The following is a 27537-nucleotide window of genomic DNA, read 5'->3' as shown; positions in this document are numbered from 1 at the left end:
TGTATTTGAGTTAAGAGTGGAGAATGTTTTAATGTTAATCACGAAGTAAATGCGCCGCTCTCCTTAGCGCCACTTGGCAACACTGTGCAAGACAGTGTTGCCGACATTCTCGTTCCTACAGGATTCCTACTCGTATCGTGAGTTTATGTACTTGCCCCGAGTTTCCCGTCGAGACACCTGCACCTCGTCCAACAAGTCGCCCGCAAGCTGCTCTTCGGCGCAGCTGCTCCTGGCCTGCAGGGCAACAGTGCAGTGGACAACCACGCCATTTGGAAACTGCTCGAGATATCCGAGTGGAGAGCCTACAGTTCACAGGGATCAGAGCCACGCCCAAGCAGTTCCGAAGTTGGCCGATCGCTCGTGAAAAAAACATATTTAACGGCTATAGAGTATTTTAAATAACCATAACCTAACCAACCTTTAATTTCAATTTCGCTAACCTAACCTAACCTAATCTACCCTCCCCTCCCGGAAAAAAAAATAAAGAACAATTATTTATTACACTGACCGAACCTAACCCAACATCTTACTTCGAAAAACTTCGAAACTGTTCTGATTGTGATTGTGACTTTCATCCATGTGAACTGTAGGCTATCCGAGTGGGGTCTGTTTACGAAAAAAATTTAAGAATACGCTGAGGTCGGATGAGTAGTTCTGTTCTCGAATTTTCAAACTGCATTTTTAAACGAGATAGTGAAGAATGGGCATCAAGGGAAGATAAGTGAAGAAAGGGCAACAAGGGAAGAAAGGGAAGAGAGGGCAACAATGGAAGCAAGGGAAACAAGTGAAGATAGGGCATCAAGGGAAGATAGGGAAGAAAGGGCAACAAGGGAAGAAAGGGAAGATGGGGCAACAATCAAGCAAGGGAAACAAGTGAAGATAGGGCATCAAGGGAAGATAGGGAAGAAAGGTTAACAAGGTTAACAAGGGCCGCAAGGGCCCACAGCGTCCCATAACCCCCAGCCGCGAAGTAACCTAATGCTCTTTTCGAACACAGTCTCGGCGCTCTCTCTTCGCGCGCCTCTGCGCTTGCTGGCCCTGGCATTGTTATTGCGGATGAGTGGCTCTTCGTGCGTCATTGTGACGTGGTTCATGTTGGTTCATGCCCGCGTGCAATGCTAATTGCAGGCGAGGCCTTAACTTGCATCGTCTCGCAACGAGCGACCTCGCTTACTTTTAGTGTCTCCCTTCCCGCCCCCTTACCTTCAGCTTGTCCTTCCTTCGCCCTCACCGGGCACCCGTGTTTACGTCGCACATTTTATATGAATATTTGGAAACTATTCACTTAAATCATTTGAAAATTACCAAAATCAAAACTCGTCACGTTCCTACGAACATTATAACTATTCTTTATGTTTATTTGTGCACATATGTAAATGACTGTGAAAAGAGTTATGTTGAAAAAAAAATATTTTATTGAAATGTCCTGATAAAGTCCCGAAATTGGTTAGTTAGATAGACTTTCTGCACCTGTAGTGCATACATAAAGGAGCGGGGAAGGGGGAAAAATTCTTGTTTCATGTTGAGAAACCACCCCTGAACATAACTTTGGAATAGACGAGGTGTTGTACTCACTTTTGAACTACGTTAAATGTGAATAAGTAATTCTTATACGCTCTTACTTTTAAGTTTATAAGACTAAAAAAAATTACGCTTGATTTCCATTAATACTATGCTGTTATAAAATTATTACCATTAACCAGATATTTACACCTATATCATAGTCATTTATTAATATTATTTTTAGCTTTACAGGGAAATTTTTATAATTTCAACATTTAGTTATCAAACATTGTTGTTATTCAAAAATAATTGTCAAACACAACCGAATTGGCTCAACATATTTTGCTGTCGAGGACTGTCGGAGACTTGTATTGGCCTTTTTTTTTTTCTCACCAATACCGGGGCACTGTTATTATAATAACCTGAATAGAAGCCGACCTCGAAATCAGGCCAACCCCTACTCTGAGATGTCTCCTCCAGGGATAAATATACGGTTATTTTTATTACAAATCCGAATCACTTTTACAGACTTGTTTTTATAAATCGTCCCTTTTTCTACATCCTTCGCCACCGCCAGGATTCTCTCGCAACCTGTATTGTCATGCTGCTGCACAGTTGTTTGTTTGTTCTAGTGTACAACTCAGAGGTTGTAATTACTATCAGAAGAGTTTCGTTCTTTTTTTGCAACGTGAGCTGCAGATGCCCCTCTTTTTTTTCTTTAAACAATCACAAATTACTTGTAGATAATTTTAAATTTTACGAAAAAATAAAACGTAATTCTGTTTTGCACAATGTGTCTACCATAAAATTAAAGAAATTAATTTTATAGTTTTACTTTATGTATAAGAAGAAACATATTTTGAAGCTTAAACATGCACACAAGCATGAGAGATAAATATTCTTAGGGTGTGTTCCTTTAGATATTTTTTTCCAGGTAATTGTAGGCAGTTATAAGTAATGGAACACATCCTGATTCAGTCGTCATATTCTTTTCTTTGTATTTTGATTATCCTGCAACCAAGTATTCTGTTTACATTTTTCTCAATTTTTTTTATGGATAAAATATATGCGCCCACGAAAATTTATTTTATTGCAATATAAAGGTGATCAAGACACATGGTAACTCAACGTAAGAAATTATTTTAACATTGTTTTATGAACTGGCAATTATATATACCCGATATTGCTCTGTGTTATGTTAGTCAACTTGGATTGTTCTTGGTGCGCGAAAACCAGGCCGACCTATGTCTTAGTGAGCGGTTTTCTTATAAATAAAAACTTCGGCCTCTATTCGGGTTTGTACAGTATTTTTCGGGTTTTTACAGTACTAGTTGGTTTTTTACAGTTCTTGTTGGGTTTCGATATAAACACTTGCGAGCGCACCAATGCACTGTTAGATCCAGACAGATCGCTCGAATGAACACTTTCTGTCTCATCCGATGGACCTGATTGCTTCAGAAGGTTTTGAGTGGCCAAACAAAGAGCAGGAATGTGATGTACGACATAAAAGGCAGCTAGTAAAAACTGACCAGTTTTTGAGTATGTACATAGGACTTAGGCTAACCTGATTATCAAATATATGATGTAATAAGTTGACTGCTTTTTTTTTGTTAGTATTTATTTCCTTTTTCCAGGAATTTTAACACAAAAATCAATCTTGTGCGTGTGTGCTACTATTCCGTTTATGCTACTTTCAGGATTTAAACTATAGTATTCATAAAATGAAAAAATTACAAAAAAACACTATATATAGTACAAACAGATATTTTTTTAAATGTGAACGAGTCTTTCAGAACTCGCCAGTAATGAATAAACATCTAACCTCGATAACCAGTAAAATCATATGTTTTAAAGTTGCCTATGTGTTTATTGCATTTTTCAATTGGAGATTGTGAGGTGGCAATCCGGGCTATTCCACCGAGTTTAAAATATCTGTTAGATAGTTGACATCATGTTGACTGGTAACAATTAACCGATTTGTACGGCAATTCTCCAGCAATTTCACTTTGAATCTTGAAATTTAATTCCTCTGTGTAAATTTTTTTTGCAGCCAATATAGCACGTTCACTCAACCCATCATTATTTTGTTGTAATTTTGAGAAATATTTGGTAATACCTATCGGATGAGATCGGTTTTGGATTCGGCGAATTGGCAAAAAATGGGCGGAAAATGTAATGCAGCCAGTCGAAATGTCAATTGGGATTTGGCCATTGCCAATTCCCAGCAGTTATTTTGAAAATACTGCTCCAGCGTGGTCGTTCTGCAACTCAACACGCGTGTTCATACTTAATTTAAGTGTCTTGATGTGTTTCCACAAAATTAAGTTCATCGGCTGGCGTTGACCGTGGAATCACTGGCAATGTTTGGCGAAAAATACCTGCCAAAAGAATCATCGCACCACTAAACCGGTTTTGATTGTTTCGAACATATTGCAACGTAGATCTTGCATTGAAAACATTCAATTTATTTTCAATCCTGGGAGCTAAACGAGCTAAAACAAAAAAAAATTAACTAAATATGTCGTTCCTAACGTCAGTTTGATCGAGAGCGCATACAAAAATTATGATTTCTGCAGTTTATCGAATCTTCCGACTGTACTTTTTTTTCCGTAAACCTTTGCAGGACCACCACGAAAAAACGAAAATAGAATTTCGCATATCCATTGTTCGAAACGTGAGTTATGGTCTTAAGTTCATACTAAAATCTCATACAAAAAAGAAATTTCGGTTTTCAACTAATTTGCAAATTTTCCGGGCAGTTTCATAAAAATCTTATTCGGAGTATTACGAAAATTAAAAAAAAATAATAGTTTAATCGGTTCAGCCGTTCTCAAGTGATGCGCTTACCAACGAACAGCATTTATTTTTATTTATATGGATGTTTACAAGTTCCCAGCATTTTGTTAGTTGCTTCAGATACTATAGAGCTCAATATCGGCGTATAGCGGCTGGAGGGAAACGTGACTCTCTTAGTCACGTAGTGTCACCCTGCGTCACGCGCTCTGACGCGCTCCCGGAGGGCGAAGTCTTCGGGAACACGATGTGACGTCACGGCGTGACCCGTCCGCCCGCCCAGGGGTCGACCTCTCTCTCTCGCTCGCTTTATCTTCCGGTCGTTTGCGTCCGAGAGGGCTCCATTATTGTGCCTCGTTTTACGCACTCGGGGGAGTAAAATTAGCTCCGTGACGTTGGTCCGTCTGGCTGGCGGCGGCGACTGTCACAGGGGGAATGTCCGTGTCATGTGACTCGTCCGAAATCTGCCATTTCACAAAAGTACTACCAGTACTAGCCGTTTCCCAACTGCCTCTTGCAAAGCATCGCCTCTTGTGTGTTGGTTTGTTATTACTGATGACATAACAACAGCAGAAGGATCGTGGACGTTATTCTCTAAACAAATAATCATCTACTGAACTGTCTTTCAGACGATGATCGAAGAATTGAAATTGAAAAGCTGCTAAGTGCAAAAAAAACCTGATCCCCTCATCATTCCCTCGTAAAGTTTCCAAGGCATGCATGGCATTTAATGCATTTTGATAGGAATGCAATAACAACAAAGGTTTGGCATCAAATCCATTTTGAAGATCACTAGGCAGGGCACGTAGGATATTTTGATGGAATATTCGAGGAAATTTGGGTTTAGGTATTTTAGAATTTGAACTTAGTAGTTGGTGAAAAGCTATTGAAATTGTGATCTAACTTACATGCCAGTTAAGTAGTAAGTTTCTTAATAAGTGGACACCACACTAAGTACCAGCAACATAAAGTGTTTAATTTATAACAGTTATTTTATTCAAAGTTGAATTAACCTTAAATTACTGTGTTTTAAATTGCGTATGTAAATAATTTTATGTTATAAATATTTCGCGCCAGGTTCGTTTATGATAGAGGTCTTTTTAAAACAGAATTTTATGATTTATTGAATTATTAAATATTAACAATTATTCAAAGTATAGTGCGACACATTTCAAACTATAAAAATCTTTAAAATCATAAAAGTATTTTGAGTGTTTCTGGAATAGTTTAAATGTATCATTCAGCGTCCAAAAACTTGACAATACAACAATATATTACTGTCTTTACTTAAGTTCTATATGAAGCTCTCAGATGCAAATATTTTGGAACTTGCGAGGACAAAGTCTCTTCAGTTACGCAACAGCGATAGCTGCAGTAGCGTAAACTACGAACACCTCGATGACACCTGAACCATAAGCAATTGATGGTTATACAACAACAGTAATGTCCACTCCATCATCAGCAGAGATCCTGGTGTCTGCTATGTCGACAAGCATGGATCTCTGGAATGTGGCAGCTCCAACATTACCTACCATCTCAACAGTACTGGAGACTTCAACAAATACAGTTCCATCAGCAGCACCAGTCGTGGCGTTGTAGTCTCGGGTGGCGTGTCCTATAGGTTCGCCAAGATATTGACCTCTCGTACGTGACGTGAGACGCCTGCCTCATAACTTTCAGACGCTTCTCTTTCGCAGACGCGAAGACTCGCTTAACCTCCACCGGGTGTTTCCAGCGTGCTTCAGGCCCGTCAACCATCCTCTTGGTATCACATCGGCCTTGTGCGAGCCAGAGATAAGTGAAGAATACAGATGGAGCGTTATGCCAGCTTCTGGAGGGGGTTGGGTGGAGCGAAGAGGTGGTAGGGTGGGATCAGCGAAACGCACGTGACATTTCGGCGACCGTTTGTTCACATCTGTATCAGTTGTTTTCGATTGCAGTATCTCCGGTGTTTTTTCTACTGCACGGTGTGAAGATATGAGCATTGTAATTAAAACAAAATTTGATAAAACTTTATGTTCCAATTTACTTTCAAAAAGCGTGGTTTTAAACGAGCAAAAATATTAGTTTCAGAGGTAAACAAACGAATTCTGTATGTAATTATATTTGAAATTACAGAAAAAATGAAACAAAACTGCCCTAATATTGAACGTTTTATTTTCCTATAGACCTTTCAAAAAGTGTCATAGATGACTCGTCATTAAGTTATTACAGTTACAAAATGCCTAAATACTTTGTACATATTGAGTTTTAATGCACTCAGTGCATTCTTAGTGTAATTTAAATGTGTTCGTGGACCGATACCTATTTAGGCTTTAGCAAATGTTAGTCATTGAGGTACCATTCGTCAAAAAACACACAAACAAATAAAAACATCTTTCACAGCAGCTGAATTCGACAGTACTGTTGTCGAATCCTGTCATTATAGGGTCCGTGCGCGGGAAGTGGAGAATCTGTTAATGCCTGCCATTAGCCTGTGGGTTGTTGCTCGCGACGGAAACAGTTGCCTGTCGGCGATCTGTCGTGCGTCACTGTCGACTATCGCGTGCCTTGCTCGCCACGTGCGTCATAGCCGCGGCGGTCCTGGGGACACTTCGAGGACACGTCCTGATAAGGGCGACACTAGCTCGCGCGTCACGCGCTCCTTCGCCTCTATGGAGTCTTCAGGGGTAGCTTCCTAATTTATTTTGCTTTCAAGAGTTCAGGTTTTTTTATCATTATTCATTATGAATACATAATCTTAACCCCGGTCAACTCTGTAGAATTTTTTTATCAGTTTAATAAGTTATTTAGTTAATGATTTTAAGAACATTAAAAACCACTTAATATTTCAACTTTATAACGAACTGAAATTATATCTTAGCTTTTGAAAAAACTATTTTAGGTTATTGTAAATAAATATCTATAACGCCGGTTTTCTCAAACCCCTATTTCCCAGAGCCTGGAGAAAACTAAACATTTATTATTATTCTAAAACTAAAGAATTTTACGAAAAAGACTACTTACAAAATATTAATTAAAAATGGCATGCTACATGATTACATTCTTTTAGTTCATGTTAGGGTTGAAAAAGAAACCAGCCTTAAAAATACTTAAAACCATAAAATGACCGAGTCGGTTTATAAACGACCAAGCACAGTTATTGAAAGCATGATCATCATTTAGGAAGGGTCGGATCCGCACCGCCGCCGAGGGCTGTTGCCTCTGTAGTAGGGGAGCCCATGAGGCTAAATGGGGATTTGCTCGAGCGTCATGGGGACCTCTTGGATTTTGAAGATTAGATGATAGGAAGAATAAAAGATTATATAATGTTTTCTCTTTCAGCGTTGGGGAAAGCGTCTACAGGTTTTCAAAAATAGACAAATAAACCATCACATAGAAATACTTGAGCGTGTCAGATATTGACAGTTAAGATGCCCGAACGTATCTCTAATATCAAATATATACTAAACTGCTGGCTTGCTTGGTGGGAAGGGGGTGGCCATCCAGAAGGGTAGAAAATAGAGCAAAAAAATAATCGAGCGTGTCAGATATTTAGAGGGGATGTTAAGTGAACCATAAAAATGCTCCCAAATCGCCATATTGAAATACTCAAACTTTCAGATTTTTATACAGACGGTTCAGCTTAATGTCCCAGTCGTGCTAGCCTAAAATCTTGACTATTATTTGGAGGGGAATTCTTAATCCGACGGATAGAATGATTTTTTAATGATTTTATTTCACTAACCATTAAATGTGACAAATAAAAGCACGAAAAATTAAGTAGATATTTATAAATATAATTTATTCGGAAAAAAGTTAAATAAAATATGATTGTTGAAAATATGTTTTTTTTTCTCAATCTTCATCGTTATCCGAGAAATTATCGTCGTACTGCAAATCTACTTATTCAATTTGGTTGTCGATACTAACTGCGGTTTACATATTTGTAACAAGAAATCGTTATAACACTTAACCTAATTTTATTCATTCCATGAAAAGCGTGTTATTAAAGTATTGAAAAGAAATATACCGAAATCAGAAGTTTCTCCTAGAATAACTGGTGTTATGACAACATCATCACAGGCTTCTGGTAGGTGATTGATTACCAACGAACCAGGTGCGAGAGAGCCAGAGATAGGGAAAAAGTGAAAGTGAAAGAGAGGCGTGGAGTGGGGAATACGTGCTTTAACCCAGCTGCACGCACTAAATTTTTTAGACGATTTTAGTTACTTGTGGAAATCGGCAGATTATATTTTCCCCGTTATTTTTGCATTATTTCCTTCAAAATAAATAAAATCAACCACGCTCGAGAATGTCAAGACGACTTTTTTTTTGCAAGTTTGTGACCCTCCCACTTCCTTACGTTACGCTCAAATCGTTAGATTATTGAAATGCATTCTTTTCAGCTAGTAATTAACCCACCTTACCTTAATCTGACGCGCTTGAATATTTCTGACGATCTTTTTTTTTCCCACTATTATAATGGGTTACTCTAGACGCACGTTCCTATATAAAGGGCTTATATGTGGTGGAGGTACTCGACAAAATGCAAGGTATCCTCCCTTATGTTCATCTGCCACGCTCGAGTAAATCCCAAAATCCCCTATTGGGCTCCCCTACTATAAGGCAGTAGCGCTCTGGACGCCTCGTTAGGGTCCCCCGCCCTTACACGAGCACCTGTGTTCCTGCAGGGTGTCTGCAGGGCACTACTGCCATGGAAATGCTACCGGAATAAACAATAACGGTGATAGAAGTAACGCTTTTTTTTTTTAATTTCCAATACAGCCTTTTGCTAACTTGCATTTTGTTTCTTGATGCCTCGCTTCAGTTTAAAGTCGCAAAATAAACATGAATATTTTTAACATGTCCAGTTAAATCATGGCAATTGAACAACATTCATATATGTGACTATGCCCGTTTTAGACCCGATTTGGTTCAGAAAACTATGGCCTATCATTTGATTAGCAGATCGAAATTTTTAACTACCTAATGAAAAGGCTCCGATAAAAGCGGAAAAGACACAAAAAAATATATCAAATCCAGTCTTTGGACCTGATTTCCACAAGGAATTTTATTAACATGCTGCCTATCTTGTTCAAATTCATTAAACCGTTAATACTATAAGTACCCTTTGTCTTTGTGAACTTTGGTTCGAGCCATCCTCCACAGATGGCAGCGCCGTGGTTGTTACACATTTCCGTTCATTGACTTCCAATTGCATTCGCGAAATTACTTCCACCAAATGCCGTTTAACGAGAGCTGAGATGTTACACATTAAAAAAATAATAGTTGAATGTTTGCAAGAATTTTATTTGTGTAACAGACCTGACCTAATCTTCATTTTACAATAGCATAAAATATTCCGAGGATGTAGTTCTGTAGTTCGCGGATTATTCGGGCGTCTTGTCTCGAGGGCAATGAACCTTATGTTCCCTAGCTGTTTTGCGTGCCCGCATGTCACGTAGCACAGACTGGGGCTGGCTCGCGTGCCCCTGTGCGTTCAGGCGAACCCGCAGACCTGCCTTGCTGTGCGGGTTGCTGGTCTCGCTCTTGCAGGGGACCTCATGTGGTGGCGCTGCGTGAGGAAACACATAAGCATCTACGAGAGAAGTCCCTGGCTGCGTAATAAAAAAAAATAGGAAAAAGTTTTCAAGGTATTTTTTTTTAGTGGTTAATTCCTAAAAGTTCAGTAACACTAACATAAAACAACTTTAAATATATTATTTTTTTTTATTTTTTTTAGGTGATGAAAGATTTTATTTTCTTCGCAATAAAAAATGTGGGTTTTATGTTGGAGCAGTTTTATGAAAGGGGGGTTTCTTTTTAAAATACTTAAACTGGCAATTCAGCCATCGATTCTTTGCATTTACATACCCGCAGTTAATGTGTTAATCAGATGGTGGATTCTTATATCTCTTACTTCGGGTTAGTTTTTAAGCATTGCCATCTAGAGACCCAGCATAACACTGAGGTAGTTTTACTTGTTTAAATACTTAAACTTGCAATTCAAACTCTATCTCATTACTTTGTTGGGTCTCTATGAGGCAGTACCTTTAAACCTGGAAATTCTTCTGTAAGAATCCGCCATCTAATTTGCACCTTATCTGCGGGTATGTAAATGCGGAAGTTGATAAAGATGTGCTGTATTGCATTCCATTTCACCGAACTGTATTTATTTTTTTTATCGTGTTTTAGTCGCCGTGTCAATAACACGTCTTTATTTTTAGTTCTGTTAAATGGCACTGTTCAAATTTTGACACACCATAGTTAAAGCTGTTGTGAACTTTGATTATCATTGAGCGCATACTATGTTTGTGTTACTCATGGAAATGCAGTTTATTGGTTAATTAATCGAATAAAAAAATGGGCGGGATAGTCAGTCCTCATAAAAATTATGCCTGCATGAAATATATACGAAACTAGGCCGTATCCAAACTAGATCATACAACACCATTTTTTCTTCACATTTTATATAAATTAGTATATATCAAATAGTTTACGTTAGTTTGTTATTAAATACTGATGGGTTGAAATAACTATTTTGTAATATTTTATATTTCAAAATGATAAACTCAAGGCCATCATACACATAATGTTTTTTTTTACCATTACTTTGCAGTGAGAGCATTTATGTAAAATTTCGCGCAATGGTTTTCTTGTATTTTTTGTTTTGTTGCTAATATTTTTGCTAGATAATTACTAAACGTTATTTTCTAGCTGTAAAAAGCCATGAAAATAATAACACTTGATTGCTTTTTTACAGCTAGATATATTACACTTTGTAAATATCCGTTGAATATGTTTGGGTTAAAACAATTGCAATAAAGCTTGTAATAAATATACAGAAATATTTTTTTTAATGATATAAATGACATCGGGCGTCTCTTGAAAACACACACTTGCACTTATTTAAGTCCATCTGCAATGACCCTTCATCTCGCTAACACAAGTCTGCGTGGTTCCGCCCACACCTCGTCTCGTGACGTCAGCGCACTAGTCACGTGTGATTCAGACGCGCGGCTGATGAGCAAGATTGTCCGGAAGTAGAATGACGCCTTATTCGCGGTTACCTCCTGAGCGTGATTCGCGTGCAGACAGAAAAGTTCACATAGGAGTTCGAATACGTTGGCTTGTAATTTGCATCGTTAGATTTCTAGGACAGGGACATAACGCTGTATGGGTGCGATTAATATCATCCGGAATATGTGTTCATACTCAAGAATTCACAGTTCAGCGTCATCAATAGTCTTATTTTAACGAAAATTTTATATTAATACTTTCGTAGCTTCTTTCTACGACAATCTTCACTGCCTTCGTTGTTTACCGTGTCATGTGGCAAAATGTATGTTCATAATCACCCTGCAGGTTTCAAAGGGGGAGTGATAGAAAACCGAAAGACGCCATATTGATTTCAACATTTTTATTCTTTGATGTTTGTCGTTGAAATGAAAAATTTCCCTTCGATGAAGCTAAGATCGCACAGTAACAAATATAACGTTGCGTTTATTATATTAACATTATAACGGTTCTCGTACATTTCCGAAGATAAATTAAATAATTAATTTCAATGACTTCACTTCAATGATAAATTGTCGTGGTATTTTTTTTGGAAACATAGATAATTTATATCCGTTTCCTATCTCGCCTACATATGTTGTAATTCATGACGTTAATTACAAATGTAAATAATAAGTGTTTATAGTGTCGTATTTCTAACTCACGTTAAGAAAGGGTAGAACGAGCGTGTGCGCGTTTGTGTACCATTAGAAAAAAGCCCCAAATTGACTGTTGTTGGCAAATCCAGTGAACGCCCAGAGCCGATGAAGAACCCGTCGACGTGCACGAGTGCGGCGCTGGAGGCGGCAGAGCGCTCTGGCGGCGGTCGCGGAACTGCGGAAGCCACATGACTGGTCGCATGACGCGAGTTGGGGAGGGGGAATGACGCGCTCGGCGGCGGCTGGCGAGTATATCCGCGCCCGGTCGCCGCGCGGACCCTCAGTTACCGGTTGTCCATCGCCGTGGAATCATGTGCGCCGTTGGCCGTGTCGTTAATGCGGGACTCGCCGCCAGGGGCGCCATGCGCTACCGGACTGTGGTAAGTCGTTGGCATTGTCTAGTAATAGAAAATAACCGTTTCTCATTTCGCAAATCGGCTTGTATTTAAACCCTGATTTCACCACTGGCTGCAGAAGAGTTTTACGACAAACGATACATACGAGCGGTTAATTCAAAGCTGTATACTCCATGATTACATGCGCTTAGTTTTGCTAGCGTTGAAATATATATAGGATATTATGTTCATATAAACTAAATAACTTAACTAAACAAACAATTATTAAATTACATATTTATTTATTACTATTTAACCATGTTGAATTATGGATGTGTTTAGAAACAGAAAATTATAAGATTTAAATTTTATATAGGTACTACTAGTATACTAGTGTCTTGTACAGACTACACCTATTAGTTAAATTATTTCTAGCGAGAAAAATAAATTGATACTTTAAAAAAAAGTGCCCTCAAATGTGTGTTTTCACTTGACGAGGTGCTACGGTGCTAGCTTTCTACACACTTGTTGAACGACGCTTAAGTTACTTAAGGCTGTGACTTGCAAGCTATATTCATTTCGTCGTTCCTGTTACTTAAGGGCTATTTCTGTAAATTTAACACGATACCTCCCTTGCATCTATAGTTACAAATGTTTACAACGCACATTCACCAAGAGCAACACGATGGGTGTAAAATGTGTCGCAAGTTTTCGTAAATAAAGCCCATTATATTACACTTAGTGAATATATGTCGGTATGATTTGTGACAGAACAGTTGATTCAAGCGAGGTATCGTGTTGACATTTACAGAAACAGCCCTGAAATAGAAGCACTGACCAGAAATAAAAAATTGAAATGAACGTTACATGTGGTGAGACCGAGTCTGGAGTTACTTTCGTCTCTGGTCATTTCCAAAATTTCACCGAGTAATGTAAAAAAACCCGGGTTTGATTGAAAACATCCATATGGGTAGGGTTTGTGTGCGACCCTGGTGCAGACCGAGTCACGCGCTCTCCCGAGTCGTCAGAGTGTCGGAGCAGGCGGTGATCTTCAGACAGTCGCATGTGTAGTCACTACTTGGCTCACTTCATTGCGACTTTCGAAAATCCCTATATAATTTGGTGACAAAAAAAATCATGTGTGACTCGGCGTGAAAATGGAATTTTTGCACCAACCTATGCACACATGACATCTACTTGATTATGCACAAGTTTGTGTAGCAAAAAAAAAAAGTAAACGAGAATTTTCCGGCTTTTCGGTTTTATCAAATTGTCTTCCTTTTAAGGTATGTGTCACTAAAACTTTAATCGCAGCCTCTTTGGTATTTGAGAGATTAGATGCTTCTATTCACTCAAATGATAATCGTTTTGAAATTTCAATGTGCTAAAAAAATTTAACGGAATTTTTTGTCAATTGCTTGTGCGAATGTTGGATGAATTGCGAAAACATTTTTATTAATATTCTTATATAGTTTTAACAAAATTATAGTTTTTGGTAACGATCTAGGAGATAGAAATTTAAACATGTGTGGCTATTTAATACGCGTGTATAATTTTTGAATGCTCGACAAGTGGTTTATGTGCAGCTTTCTCCTTGAAAAAGTAAAATAAAAATAGTTTGTGTGATCATGCGTACACGTTTGTGTTTTACTAACTTTTTTATTGTTAACGTATATCTAAGTGAAACAGTTTGCGATTAGCTATGGGGAAAAAATATAATTAGACTTGTGTACTGATTACAATAAAATTGCATTATTAATACATGTCTAAAATAATATTTAAAGGTTTTTCACAGTTCCCAATACGTATTGTAATAGCCCAAATTGAAGGGTTTCTCAGCTGAGTTGAAATTCGGAATCGTCACCTTGCTGTATAGCCTGTCTCATGTACCTATCTCGTTTCTTATTTGATCATTCTCAAAATTGGTACGGATGGTCTTAAGTATCTTACTGCGTTGCTTTGCTGTACAGAAAAAAAAATGTCTTTACTTAAGAAAAGATTCCTTTGGAAACCAGTTGCTAATAAATAGTTTGTAATACTACAATAAAGCCATTGTAACTTGGTACAACACATGACTATGGTAATATTTTGCATACAGTAAATATTTTTTTCGAGATAATACCGATTATTTCGTACGAAAATCGGCACATAATTTTATATTGATGTTCCATTTAAGCATAATTTTTTCAAACCATGGAAAAAATAATCGAATATTCAATAATTTATATTATTTGGTTGTATCATGCTTTATATGTAGGCCTACGTAGTTAATTCTGAAAAGCTATTTAGGAACGGTTTACAAATAACTTAAACTGTTGAAGTTACTGGGACAACACAAATCATAAATGCCCGGATAAGATTCCGAACCCAGTACCTATTACTGCGATCACGGGTTTGTAGTGTTACAGTTGTTTTCATGTAAATATTTACAAATATGTCATTTTACGTGAATATTTCTGTTCCATTGACACAAATAAATGAAGCGTGTGGTGACAGTTGATAAACTGGGACTGAACGTGACAGGTGAGTCACGTGACACAGGCCGCGTGGCTGGAAGGATGTGCCAGGGTTTGGCCTCGTGGCTGGGCCGAGCTGGGGAGTCCCCCCCCCTCCCCCCAGCTCCCGCTGGAGGAAGTGTGGTTAGGGATTCACGTCAGTAACTGTTCAGGCGTCGACGCACACGTCCTGTGACGTAACGGAACTGTGTTTCCTCCTACGCTGTTCCGACACTTCCTCGTTATCTTTCTCATCTGTTTTCATTGGTCGCGAGCAAAAACTGTTAAACCACAGTGCATGGCGTCTGGCGTGTGCTAATTTTACAGCCAAGAGTTGCTGATATTGTAAACGATGTTGTGGGTGTAGGGTGTCAACAGGTCATGAAAGTTAAGGAAAAAGCCCGGGATCAACAGTAAACGTGTTGAAAGATGCGAGAATTTAATTTTAACAGCCTTTTGCTAGCTTCCATTTTTCTTGTTTTTTTTTATATTTTCTATTTATTCATATATTCATAAAAGCGCATTGCATATGACTACTAACGGACTGGCCACTTGGACTTAGCCAGTCCTGTGTCTGTTCAAACTGTCGACATATTGGTACAAGTAGTTTTATATTATAATGCTTTCTTGACGGAAAGAAAACAGGTAGGGGCAGTAATTCAAAATTGCTCAACTTAGGTGGGATGCGCTGTAACTTCGCTGCTTGCTATAGAAACTTTTACAGCCAGTTGCACAGTCCCGCTCTTCGATAAGATGTACAATGCTATTAGCCCAAGATTAATCAAGGATCATGCCTCTAAACGATCCGCAAACACATTCTGGGTCCACACGATCTTCCGCTATAATCGATTACGACATGAAAGCTAATGGTTTATAAGGTTGGCACAAGAAGGCAGTTAATATGGTCGCTTTATCGTCTGTTGGTTTATCACAATGACTGGAAAGCACGCCCCGTCTTTTAAAAGCTATTACAAAACAAGTTTTGATATTATATTAGAATTTATTTAAAATAAATATATATTTTTTTTAATTACATGTTGGAAGTGTCTTTAATGCTGGACAAAGCAGCACTTAACATACATCTATATTAATTATGATCTGCATTTTATTGATAATGCTGCTGTATTTTCGTCTGTTTACAATAATGACTTAGATAAAGTTGATACGAATTTCGGACGTGTCTGGTCGCTCTACGTCTACCCGAGACAGCCGTTATGAACCGCCAGGTCGGTCGGTTCATTCAGAACTTCTTCCCGATGATCTTCCTTCGGCGTTAAAACACACAGGTGCAACGGAAAAAGTGATCTAACGATGATAAGATCAGTTAACGAAACGAGATTCCGTATAAACTCTGACGAACTGACCATTACGCTATTAACACGCGCTTCGCGCACGCAAGTCTCTTTTCCGGCCGCGATACGTTTGTAATTGCTTGCAGTTCTTCCTTGTCCTATCGACTGTTGGGAGTTTCCCCCTGCGATGACCTTGGTGGACAGAGCAATGTACTTCCTCGTTAGCATCTATCTTTCGACCATGCAGAGGTAGGGAAAAAAATGATTTTCTAATGGACTGCAACCGACAACGCAATCCTATACCGCGCCAGTATTTAACAAACACTTTTGTGACATTACATGTCGGTAGGTTTCTGAAACATATATTTAAATATGGTGAACTTTATGGAAGAGCAAAGGATAAACGTCGGATTTGAATGTTAGAATATAAAATGGGCTGTAAGGTGGGCTCTCGCATGCCATGTTGAGTTTTCTATTTCTCCTCATTACTATTAGTTAGTTAGCAAATGAAACACTATAGCTCTATTGAATTTGTTCTGTTACCAATATTTTCAACATATATTTACCAAGTGTGGATTAATTTGCTGTAAAAATGCGCGCAAGTGATAGCAATAATAAAAAAATTACCTTTAGGCAATGAAGTACTATTAAAATGTGATCATACTATTATTAACACATTCGTAGTTATATGAAATACATAAATATCTTTGAAACAGGCTTTTGTGTAAGATCTGTAACACTATTCCAGGAAATCTGTTTTTTTTTCTTTCTGTTAAATGTAAATGCAGGTCCATCCAGAGAAACTATGGGTCGCGGAAAATATTTTGTTGGGTCTCTTTCATATTATTTAATGGAACATTTTTCCAAGCCCACAATTATGTATTATATAGACTGTAAACGTTACTGTGAGCATAACTGTAAACATGATCTGTGCTTACCGAATTTCTTGTAAGGTTTCCTATGCATACCATTAGCTATAGACTTGTAATCTTCTTTGTATCACGAGCATTAAAACTACTCCGCAGTGCAGGTGTTGACACGTGGCGGCGTGTGGGTTGCAGACGGGCGAGAAGGGGCTGGACCTGAGCGAGCTGTGGCGCTCCCATGGCCGCGGCGACGCCGCCCCCGCGCACTCCGCCGTCGGCACGTTCAAGCGGTGGCGGCGGGGCGCCCGCGCCGCCCCCAAGCCCGCCGCCCCCGCCGCCTCCGAGGACGCGCCGGCGGCCTCCGAGCAGGACCGCTCGCTCCTCAAGTTCCTGGCGCTGGTCAGTACGAACCTCCAGGCGCCATCTCGGCGTCGCAGCTTTTTTCACTTTATTATTGATAGAGACCTGCAAGATTCGCGGAGTCATTGACCTCTAGGATAGACTCCACAGTCCTTTAAATACTCGCGGAAATGACACCTGTTCATTGGCTGCTGATGCGTGAGACGGCTCAACTAGGCTGTCCGTAATTCGGCACTTTCTTGGTTTAGTGTTTCCCATTGGCTCACAGTTCCCCGGATAAAATGTGGGCCAATCGCAGAAGCGGTACGAAGGTATAGTTGTTATGATGCTAGCCTATCGCGAAATGAATCCGCGAATTTTGCATGTCTCTAATTATTGAATATTTGGACATGTTAAGGCATGGTATATCACTTTGTGTTTCAGAGTCCAATTCAATTCGAGTAATGAACTTAAAAAATATAAATATTTTAAAATAATCATACTTTTTCATGCTCAAAAATTTAGAATTTAGTGATGTGTACTCTTTACCTTTCCGCAGCCATAGAACATTGTAATGGCATGGTTATTACCTGTAGATGCGATGTGTGCGGTGCGGTGGCTAGGCAGAGGCTAGGGAGAGGGTCGCGTGTTGCAGAACGCGCTGGACCTGACGGCGCCCGCCAGCGACATCCTGCTGAAGAACCGGCAGAACGCGTGGTTCCAGCTGTCGGGCCACCCGGACTGCTTCGCGCCGGCCGGCCCGGGCACCATCTGGAAGAAGCGCAGCGGCGGCGCAGAGAACGCGGAGCGCGAGGCGTACGAGGCGCTGGGCGCAGACCCGCTGGCCCGCGACATCGTGCCGCGCTACTTCCGCGAGGTGGAGTACCGCGGCGAGCGCTTCATCGAGCTGCAGGACCTGCTGCACGGCTTCACCGACCCGCACGTCATGGACGTCAAGATGGGCACGCGCACCTTCCTCGAGTCGGAGGTGCAGAAGACCGCGGCCAGACACGACCTCTACCACAAGGTACCCGCCACCGCCGGTCTACCACAGCCACCAACCTTAGGCCTGCGTGCGCATTTCCAACTTTAGGCTAATCACATTTTTGTTCCGTATAATTATGAAGAAATTTTTTTGCATTAGTTTCCCCTATCTGACTGCAAGTCGGAGTTATTTGGTCTGAAGATGCCAGATCCATCCACCTATCATTGCACGAGTTCCTACCACATCCTTCATTTACTGCAGTTAGCCTGTTCTGTAGCCCATCATTCACGTCCTCAGCGTGTCTTTATCAAAGAGCATACTTTGCTCGCTGTTTGCTTTCAAATTCTTTACTTTTTATTGGTTGGAATGATATATTTTTATAATTTTTTTTTTAGTGTTTAGGGGTTATATCACCCCCCCCCCCCATCACCCCTCCCCCCAAAAACTGTGCTTACGCCCCTGCGGGATATCTACCTATATCCATGTTCTGCCACAAAGTGCCAATAACTGCCCATCCATATCGCACATGCTTACTGTAATGCAAATGGTCGTCCTTACCATCTGCTTGAAACATATCAAGGTGGATGCAGATAGCGTATTGTATAAAGAATCTCAAAGCACTGTGTATGTTTGAGTTTAAATTCAGCGTGGTACGAGACCATTTTACGTATGCTCTCCGTCAAACAACATCGAATAACTTAAAACTCGCGTCTTTTGAAAGAACTGTTGGTGACCGATCGCGTGCGATGTTGTTCACAGCTGTTAGTCTCCCCGTCGCTTGGTCGTGACGTGTGGCGCGTGTGGAGTGGTGATGGTGATGGTGTGGGTGGTGTGGTTGCAGATGGTGCAGGTGGACCCCAGCGCCCCCACGCGGGAGGAGCACCAGCAGAAGGCGGTCACCAAGATGCGCTACATGCAGTTCCGTGAGCAGCAGAGTTCCACGTGCAGCCAGGGCTTCAGGATAGAGGCCATGAAGGTGAGTTCCACGGAGATCTCCATTTCCTCCACCCTACAGTGCATGGCAGACTCCTTAGCGGCGCGCTTTTGTCTGTAGTGACACGCGGTCGACACAATCCGCCAAAGTGTTAATGTTTAAGATTTATTTTGAGGGTTTATTTCAGAAGACGTGACACCTGATCTTGTTAATTTTCACATGAATTGCCTACAGGTTTATGAATGCCTTTAATCTCAGGTTGGGTGTCAGTTCGGCTGAGGATTCGACGTCGCCTAAAACTCTTAAACTGTGAAAGCTTTAGAGTTCAAGTAAATATATTGTTACGGGTATATTGTGGGGGAACTGGGTTCGTATGGGATAGCCCAATTAAGTTTCATTACAGTTTTATTAATTTATAATAGTTACATTACTAATAAATAATTGTACTTAAAAATGTCTGATCACCAATCAATGGCACTTAAAAATGTTTATGCTCAAGTCACTCAACGTGTCAAGTTCCGCAGTTCGCACTCCTCACTGGAGCTAGGCTCAACAGTGGTTCGCTCCTGTTCACACACACACAGCCTAGCGCCACTCAGTCGCACTCTCTCGATCCCATCGCTCTGCGTCGCGCCACTCTCGAGGGGGTCTCTCCCCCTCTTCGCCGATGTCGCATTTCCCCTCATCGCGGAACTCTCCGAACTCCCGCGGAGGGGAGGTGGCCCAACAATTTTTTTGCCCGGTTTCTGTCAACGGCCATGTTTTACCCAGTGGGCCATTTTATTTCCAACCTTGTCTTAGCTTGTTTGTTTTCTAATGAAAATGGTGACAATGTTGCCAAGAATGACGGACTTTCAGTAATTGTTATTGATTTAGACGTCCAGTTACGGTACTACGGAGTGTTATGTATTTATTACGAAAACATTGAAACTTAAGGCCGTCTCAAAATCAGCGTTAGGTACTATAAATATCGCTCATTGTATCTCTTATAATAAGAGACATGAGTCCTAAAACATATTAAATTAATATTAAGTTGTTTGCAACTTGCGTAATTTTGAAATAGCTAGGCACTTGATGGATGAATTATCTCGTCATTGTATGGAACTGGTGTTAATTATTTGGTAGAGTCTAGTATCTGCCACTGTAAAAAAAACTGTTGTACTTTTTACAAGGAAAATCCTTGGTAACCCAGTTGCCTACGATATAACCTGCAAAACTGCAAGACAGAGTTTTGTAATAATTGCCAATGGCACATAGCTCTGCCTTGCAATATTACAAGTGATATCGTTGGCAACTGAGTTTCCAAGGACTACCCTTGTAAAAGTTAAAAAAAAAATATATATATATATATATATATATATATATATATATATATTACAGGGATGTCGTAAAGTTGGTAGTGTTGAATGTGGCCGGAGGTCGGCGACGGCGGGTGCGTGGCAGTGCGTGGCAGTGCGTGGCAGCGTGTGGTCGTGATGCGCAGTTCCGCGGCATGCCGCCCGTCAAGGACCTGAAGAAGGTGAAGTCGCGCGAGGAGGTAATGGCGGCCATGGCGCTGTTCCTCGCCGGGCGCGAGGACACGCGCTGCAGACTCGTGGAGCGTCTGCGCGAGATCCGCGCCAAGTTCGAGCAGTCGCCGTACTTCCGCAGCCACGAGGTGCGTCCCTCCTTCCACACCACGACACAGCAATGCCCAAAGAAGAACTCTTTAAAATAATGCCGAGAATTTGTGTTCTCCAACTACTTTTGTGGACGCGAATCCCACGTAGTTTCTGCACCCGCCGCTAGAATTCGCTGCCGGAGCAGCTACGTCGGTTATCAACAAACCTAAACTTTAAACTATAAAACATAACGAATCCGATAAAAACGAATAAAACTTGTAAATAAAATACTAAATCCCGGCTTTGGGCCTGATTTTCGACAAGGAATTCTATCAAAATACTGCCCATATTGTTACATTTCACTAAACAGTTAATACTTTAAAGTTTTCCTTTGACTTTGAAAACTTTGCTTCGCGCAATCTGCTACAGATGGCAGCAACGTGTTTGTTACACATTTTCGTTCCTTTACTTCCGATGCATTCAAGACATTACTCCCACCAAATGCCGAATACTGAGAGCAAAAATGTTACACAAAAAATTATCTACCTCAGACCCATCTGAACTTTGAAGTAATAAATTGTAATTCGACATAGTTTTTTAGTACCACTGTGTTGTGTACACTTTTTTAAAATATTTTCATGAATTCAAAAATGCATTAAATCACCTTTTAAATAACCTTTTTTTAATTTTTGAGTTTTCTAAAACCTGAGTATAAACCAGCTCTCAGTTTAGTTAATTTTGAAGTGAAACTTCTTTGCAGAGGGTGCTACAATTTTCGAGTGTTACGAAAATTCCTATCGCATGTGGGGAATACGTAGTTAGGTAAGTGGTGGGGTAACTGGTAGAGGAGGAAAGTGCGTCAGCAGCAATGCCATTCCAACGCATGCACTAAATGGGAAGACAGCAAGAAATGGGGGGTGGGGGGGAATAAGTGAGTAGTGTAGTATACTGTATGCTATTTGTAACGGCTGGAAGGGGAGACGGTAGCGAAGAGGTAGAAATGATGCAGCAGTAATGCTATGAAATTATCATAATGCTGCAGTTTTTTTTTTTTTTTCATTTCAGATCATATCCATTTTCTTACTATTATCTATTATAATTTCTTGATCAGTAAAAGAAATACTAATCTATCTCTATCTATACCTAATAAGCAATAAGTTTCACTAATGTCACGCCTGGACTCACACACACACACATTTTTTTTTTTTTGTTGGTTAATTTTAAGAAGCTGTGAGATTCCATCGTGGAAGTGTTAGTTGGGAGGCATGTCCGGAGTGTTGGCGATGGTAACGCGATGTGTCGACGTGTGCAGGTGGTGGGCAGCAGCATATTCATGATCTACGACGACTCGAAGGTGGGCGCGTGGATCATTGACTTCGCCAAGACGCACCCGGCGCCCGGCGGCGCGGCGCTCGACCACCGGAGACCCTGGGTGCAGGGCAACCACGAGGAGGGCTTCCTCTACGGCCTGGACAGCCTCATCAGCGTACGTGCCTGCAAGCTATCATTCACTTCGCCAGGAGACTTGCCATTCGTTTTATTTGAAGCTTCGGTTTTGGTGCAAACCTTTAAAGCATTTGAAGCCTTAAGATTCACTCATAAAAAAAAAAATTAGTGTTTTTTTTTTTTTTTTTTTTTTCCATAGCGTTTGCTTGCATAAAGTTGGTGGGTTGCTTGTAAAAATCAAGAAGGTGGCATTCAGTTTGCTTTTATGAGTGCTAAATATTAATATTTTCATAGCTATTTTATGTAGGACCCAATTGTTCGATCACTTAATCAGTTAAAACATTACAAACCTAACATTAAACAGTTACTTTTTTTTTTTTACTTAAATCCTATATTTGATAAAATAAGTTTAATACAGCTTCACCGAGAACAATGTTTTGCAATTCGATTCGACTTCACAAACATTGTGTATTCGTATTGTATCGAAAACCTTGTATTCGCATACAGGCATAGTGAAATTAGCTGGTCCACGCTCCAGGGAGGTAGTGCAGTGGCAGGTCACCCGACTCCTATGCCAGGGGACCATAGTTCGAATGCCTGTCCATCATCTGGTTTTTCTGTTTTCCCAAAAAACACTCCAGGCAAACACTGCTACCATTACTTACTGCAGGCCTTGGCAGATGCCTTCAACAGTGTTGTTAAGTTGATCCTTTGCTTATGCACGTCACTGTTGAGAGATTGAGCAGAAATAAAAAAAATAAGTCATACTGTAGTCTCTTAAATTTTCTATGATTTTGTTTTTTCTCTCATTATTTTAAATACATAACTATTGTTACTGTGATTTATTATTTATAGACGTGAAATAATTTAGAAAACTACCCACTTTAGGCTGTGCCTCACCGACACAGTAGATTATTGCATTACAGAAATTATTTTCTGATTTTCCAACAGTGGTGAAAAAATGCCTAAAAGATTACTTCTTTATTTAAAATATATTTCTTTATAAAACTCTGGAAATGGAAAAAAGAAATATCTAAAATGGAGGATGGATTCCAGCTTAATTTTTTTTTTTAAAGACCAGCTTAAGAGTGTGGTCACAAATATTCTTTCCAGATATTAAATATTACCTAATAGCTGTAAAAAAAAAATCACAGAATTGTTTGTAATTATGATTATTTGCATCACCTTTTAGAGTTTGAACATAGCATTTAGTAAATATCTTGGTGGGATAATTTTTGCACCAACAATTACAAGAGAACTAAAAAAATTAATTTACAGGAAAATCCTGTAATATTGAGATCAGTAACATGAAATAAGCATCTTGTGTGATTTTGAGCCATAAGTTGGTAGTTTCCTTAATTAATATGTTTTTTTTGCCAATGTTTTAATTTATATCAATTATGTAATAATGTTTCATAGTTTATGAATGGCTTTATATTCAGTACAAGTATATATATGTGTTCTTAATGCCATAGCATTAATATTGACATGTTAGGTATGTGCTCTACAGTTTTTAGTTAACTATTTGTATGTAGCAGTTGGCATAAAAAAAATTTAGTTAAGGAGATTGCTCATAAATGAGTAACCATTAAAGATTCTGAAAAAATACATAAAAGAATATTTTTATTGTCCATGAATGATGTCGCAAAATTAATTATGTAATTAATTTTACCTTATACTCTAGATACCAGTGATTACTTATTGTAGAGAATATCATTACATGCTCTTAGTTCAATATGTTTTCAAGTTGACTGAACATGCACTAGGTCATGGAGTGTACCAGTATGGGGTGAGTTTTATTTGGAGAAAATACTGATGGTGTTCCAGGTCCTGGAGGAAGTGAAGTTGACGGAACTCCCTGCGGACACCAGTGCTGTTTCGCTGAAGTCTTGAACACGGGCAGGAGTCTCGAGATGGACACCTCGAACTTTGTTCTGCATCTGCGTCTGGGAGATGAGCTGAAGTGTTGGGGCGAGAGGAGTCATGGAAGGCAGTTTTACATAGTCGGAGCAAGATTTGCAGCGGATTCAGCAAGATGTTTATGAAGTTATTGTGTGTGCAGTCGGGCAGGTTGTTCACCGTGTGATTTTACTTTTGTATGGTTTCGTAGCCTTTAATTTTTTTTACCGTTAAGTTCTGTCCTCATAGAAGGGACCTAAGTTGAAAATTTCTAGTCAGGGAGCATCTACGTGCATTTATAACTTGTACATTCACGACATGTAGGCAGTTGTACTGTGAAAGTTTTGTGTGAACGACACATTGTCTATGACAGGCAAAAATAACAATGCCTTGTTGTCTTCTTTAGAATAACAAATTTTGTTCTGCATTGCATGTGGCTTTTGTAACCAAAGAAATTCCTTGATTTTTTTTATTTAGAATAACAATTTTTGTGAGGTCTTGCATATAATTTGTGCAACAGGTAAGATGCGTATTGTGACAAGAAAAATTAACATGTATGTGGGAATAAACTCATGTTGCCCATAAAAAAAATAGCACATTTTTGTTTACATTAACAAATCTTTTGCTTTATTGTATGTGTCGTGTGCAACTTGCAAACTGATACATAAAAAGAAACTGCATATTGTTTAGAATTCCAAATCTTGTGCTGTATTACATCTGTATCATGCAGTCTGCTTATTTCATTTACAACAATATGAATGCTCTACATTTTGAATACCAAATCTAGGGCTTTATTGCTTTTGTTGTATGAAAAATGCAAGTTTTTAAATACAACAAAAAACTACATTATTTTATTTGTAATAACAAATTGTGTATACTGTTGTATATCTTCTGCAATTTGTACATTGTCTTATGCAACCAAAAATATGCCTTGATTTTTATTTGAAACTAAAAGTCTTGTTTAGTTTTCCATGTTTAATGCAATATAAATATTGCATATTAAAACTTAAACGCCTTATGAATTTTGTTTAGGACCTGTTTCACTTTTTTTTTTTTTTTTTTCATTCCTAACAGTAACATTGTAGATAATGAAATTGTGTTGTATGGCATGACTGTGTTCCCTAATATTTATAAACAATACAGACATTGTATTGGAAATGCTGGTAAAAGTACATTCTAGTCTTTGAATAATTGGATGTATGCATGTGTTATGTAAATTTATTAATGCTTTTTATGTATATTACATTAACTTTTAAATGTGTCAGTAAATAAACTTATTTATAGAAAATTCAATAGATTTTTATTTCTCACCTCTCCAGCATCTGTTAAGTCTGCCATGTGCCTGATGACGAGAACAGGGTTCTTATTCCAAGGTCATTAATTCAATTACATTTCTTGTTGCTTATCGATTGTTATTAATTTTCAATAGCTTTGTATTCTAGGATTTTTCTAATTCAGTTTTAATGTCAAAAATTGTTACAAACTATTGTTTTATCACAAGTGTGTATAAAGCTATCAAAACTGACAATATGCGGGTTGCACGGAGACATTATTTTTGCATGTAGCTATCTGTCCTATGCAAATTTAATCCTGAAAAATCAGTCATAAGTATCCAAAAAAAAAAAAGGAAACTTCTGGGGGATAAAAGGATAAAATGAAAGCCAATGTTTTGAAAATAAAAATAGTTCATGCAGGATGCTTATGTGTTTTCTAAATTAATATTGTTTGATATAGTCACATAGGAACTCATAATAGGGCAGTTCCAAATTTATTAAAGTATTATTTGTAAATCTGTTTTTATAGTTTCAAATATATAATTATATTAAATTTACATGTTATAAAATGCACTTATTAAATCATTAACTTTTGCTAAGTTAATGTGTATATCTGGAGGGGAATGCAGCATAAGATACATTTGTAAATCCTATAGTAAGCATAGGTTAAGTTGCCTTTTTATGTGACTTGGATATAGTGTTTATAAATTTCTTTGACATCCGTCCCTTTTTGTGACAGTCATTTGACATATATTTAGGCTTCTGTTTGAGGGCCTACATTTGAATGGCTTCAACAAAGGAGTCTCAAATGTGAAAGAGAAATAGATCAAAAATGAGCTTGTTTTTTCCATCCCTATCACTCCTCAAACCACAAGTAGGTATTAAAAGATTTTTTTTAAAAAGAAACAGCCTAACAATGAGAGCTTTTTTTTTCATCCCCAAATCCTACCAACCCACAAGTTAAGATTTTATGAAACAAAAATAGACCCATGATGAGAGATTTTTTATTTAATCACTAGGTCCTATTCACCTTCAAGTATTTAAGATTATAAGAAACAGAAAAAAGCAATTATGAGAACTTGTTTTTTCCATCCTTAGCTCTTAACCAACCAACAAGTATTTAAGAATTTACTAAACAGAAATAGACCAATGATGAGAGATTCTATTATTCATTCCTAGCTCTGCCCTGCCCACAAGTATTTAAGAAGTTATGAAACAAATAGTTTAAAGATGAGAAATTCTTTTAAAAAATCCTAGCTCTTCCCAACCATAAAGTAATTAAGATTTTATAAAAAAGAAATTGACTTAAATTAGAGCCTTTTTTTCCATCCCTAACTCCTGCCCACCCAAAATTAATTTAACTTTTTATGAAAATAAAAAATAAAAACAGAGACATTTTTTTTTTAAATTCCGAGCTTCTACCCACCCTCAAGTATTTAAAATTTTATAAAACAGAAAGAGACCACAATGATTACAACTTTTTTTTTTCCATTACTAGCTTCTACCCACACACAAGTATCGAGGACTTTATGAAAAGAGTTTGACCAATGATAAAAGCTTGTTTTTTCCATTGCTAGCTCATACACAATCACAAGTATTTATGAGTTTATGAAACAGAAATAATTCAATTAAGAAATCTTTTTTTTTCCTTCCCCAAAAAAATTTAACATATAATGAAACTGATAAAGACCAATGATGATAGATTATGTAATCCATCCCTAGCTTCTCCCTACCTAAGAGTATTGAGGAATTTATGAAACAGAAATTGACCTATTATAAGTGCTGGTTTTTTTTAACAATTCCTAGCTCCTAACCATGCATGAGTATTTAAGATTTTTTGAAACAGAAATAGACTAACAATGAGTTTTCCATCCATAACTCCATCCCACCCACAAGTATTTAAGATTATAAGAAACATAAATTGACTAATGATGTGTACTTTTTTTCCCATCCTTAGCTCTTAACCAATCAATAACTATTTAAAATTTTATGAAACAGAAACTGACCAATGATTTGAGCTGCTTGTTTCCATTCCTAAGTCCTACCGTTATGTTTACAATTGTACTTCCAATTTATAG

At 38.6% G+C, this 27537-nt stretch overlaps 1 protein-coding gene across 5 annotated transcripts in view; it reads left to right on the top strand.

Moving 5' to 3' along the window:
- The window catches only part of LOC134527580 (inositol-trisphosphate 3-kinase homolog), a 533915-nt gene extending 508442 nt beyond the window's left edge, over positions 1-25473 (top strand). For 4 of the 5 annotated variants that reach the window (XM_063360382.1, XM_063360383.1, XM_063360385.1 and 1 more), the window contains 6 exons: positions 17177-17380; positions 17976-18347; positions 19147-19281; positions 20723-20896; positions 22153-22326; positions 24114-25473. In XM_063360382.1, coding sequence (XP_063216452.1) covers positions 17177-17380; positions 17976-18347; positions 19147-19281; positions 20723-20896; positions 22153-22326; positions 24114-24179 — 1125 coding nt within the window. In that variant the 3' untranslated portion in view covers positions 24180-25473. Of the gene's footprint in view, positions 1-12262; positions 12374-17176; positions 17381-17975; positions 18348-19146; positions 19282-20722; positions 20897-22152; positions 22327-24113 lie in introns of those variants that run through there. The other variant, XM_063360386.1, reaches the window with a different exon arrangement.
- The last annotated feature ends 2064 nt before the right edge of the window (positions 25474-27537 follow it).

Source organism: Bacillus rossius, chromosome 1, assembly GCF_032445375.1.
Source record: "Bacillus rossius redtenbacheri isolate Brsri chromosome 1, Brsri_v3, whole genome shotgun sequence".
NCBI lineage: Eukaryota > Metazoa > Arthropoda > Insecta > Phasmatodea > Bacillidae > Bacillus > Bacillus rossius.
The sequence above is the reverse complement of the archived record's forward strand: the minus strand, read 5'-3'. Positions and strand labels throughout refer to the sequence as shown.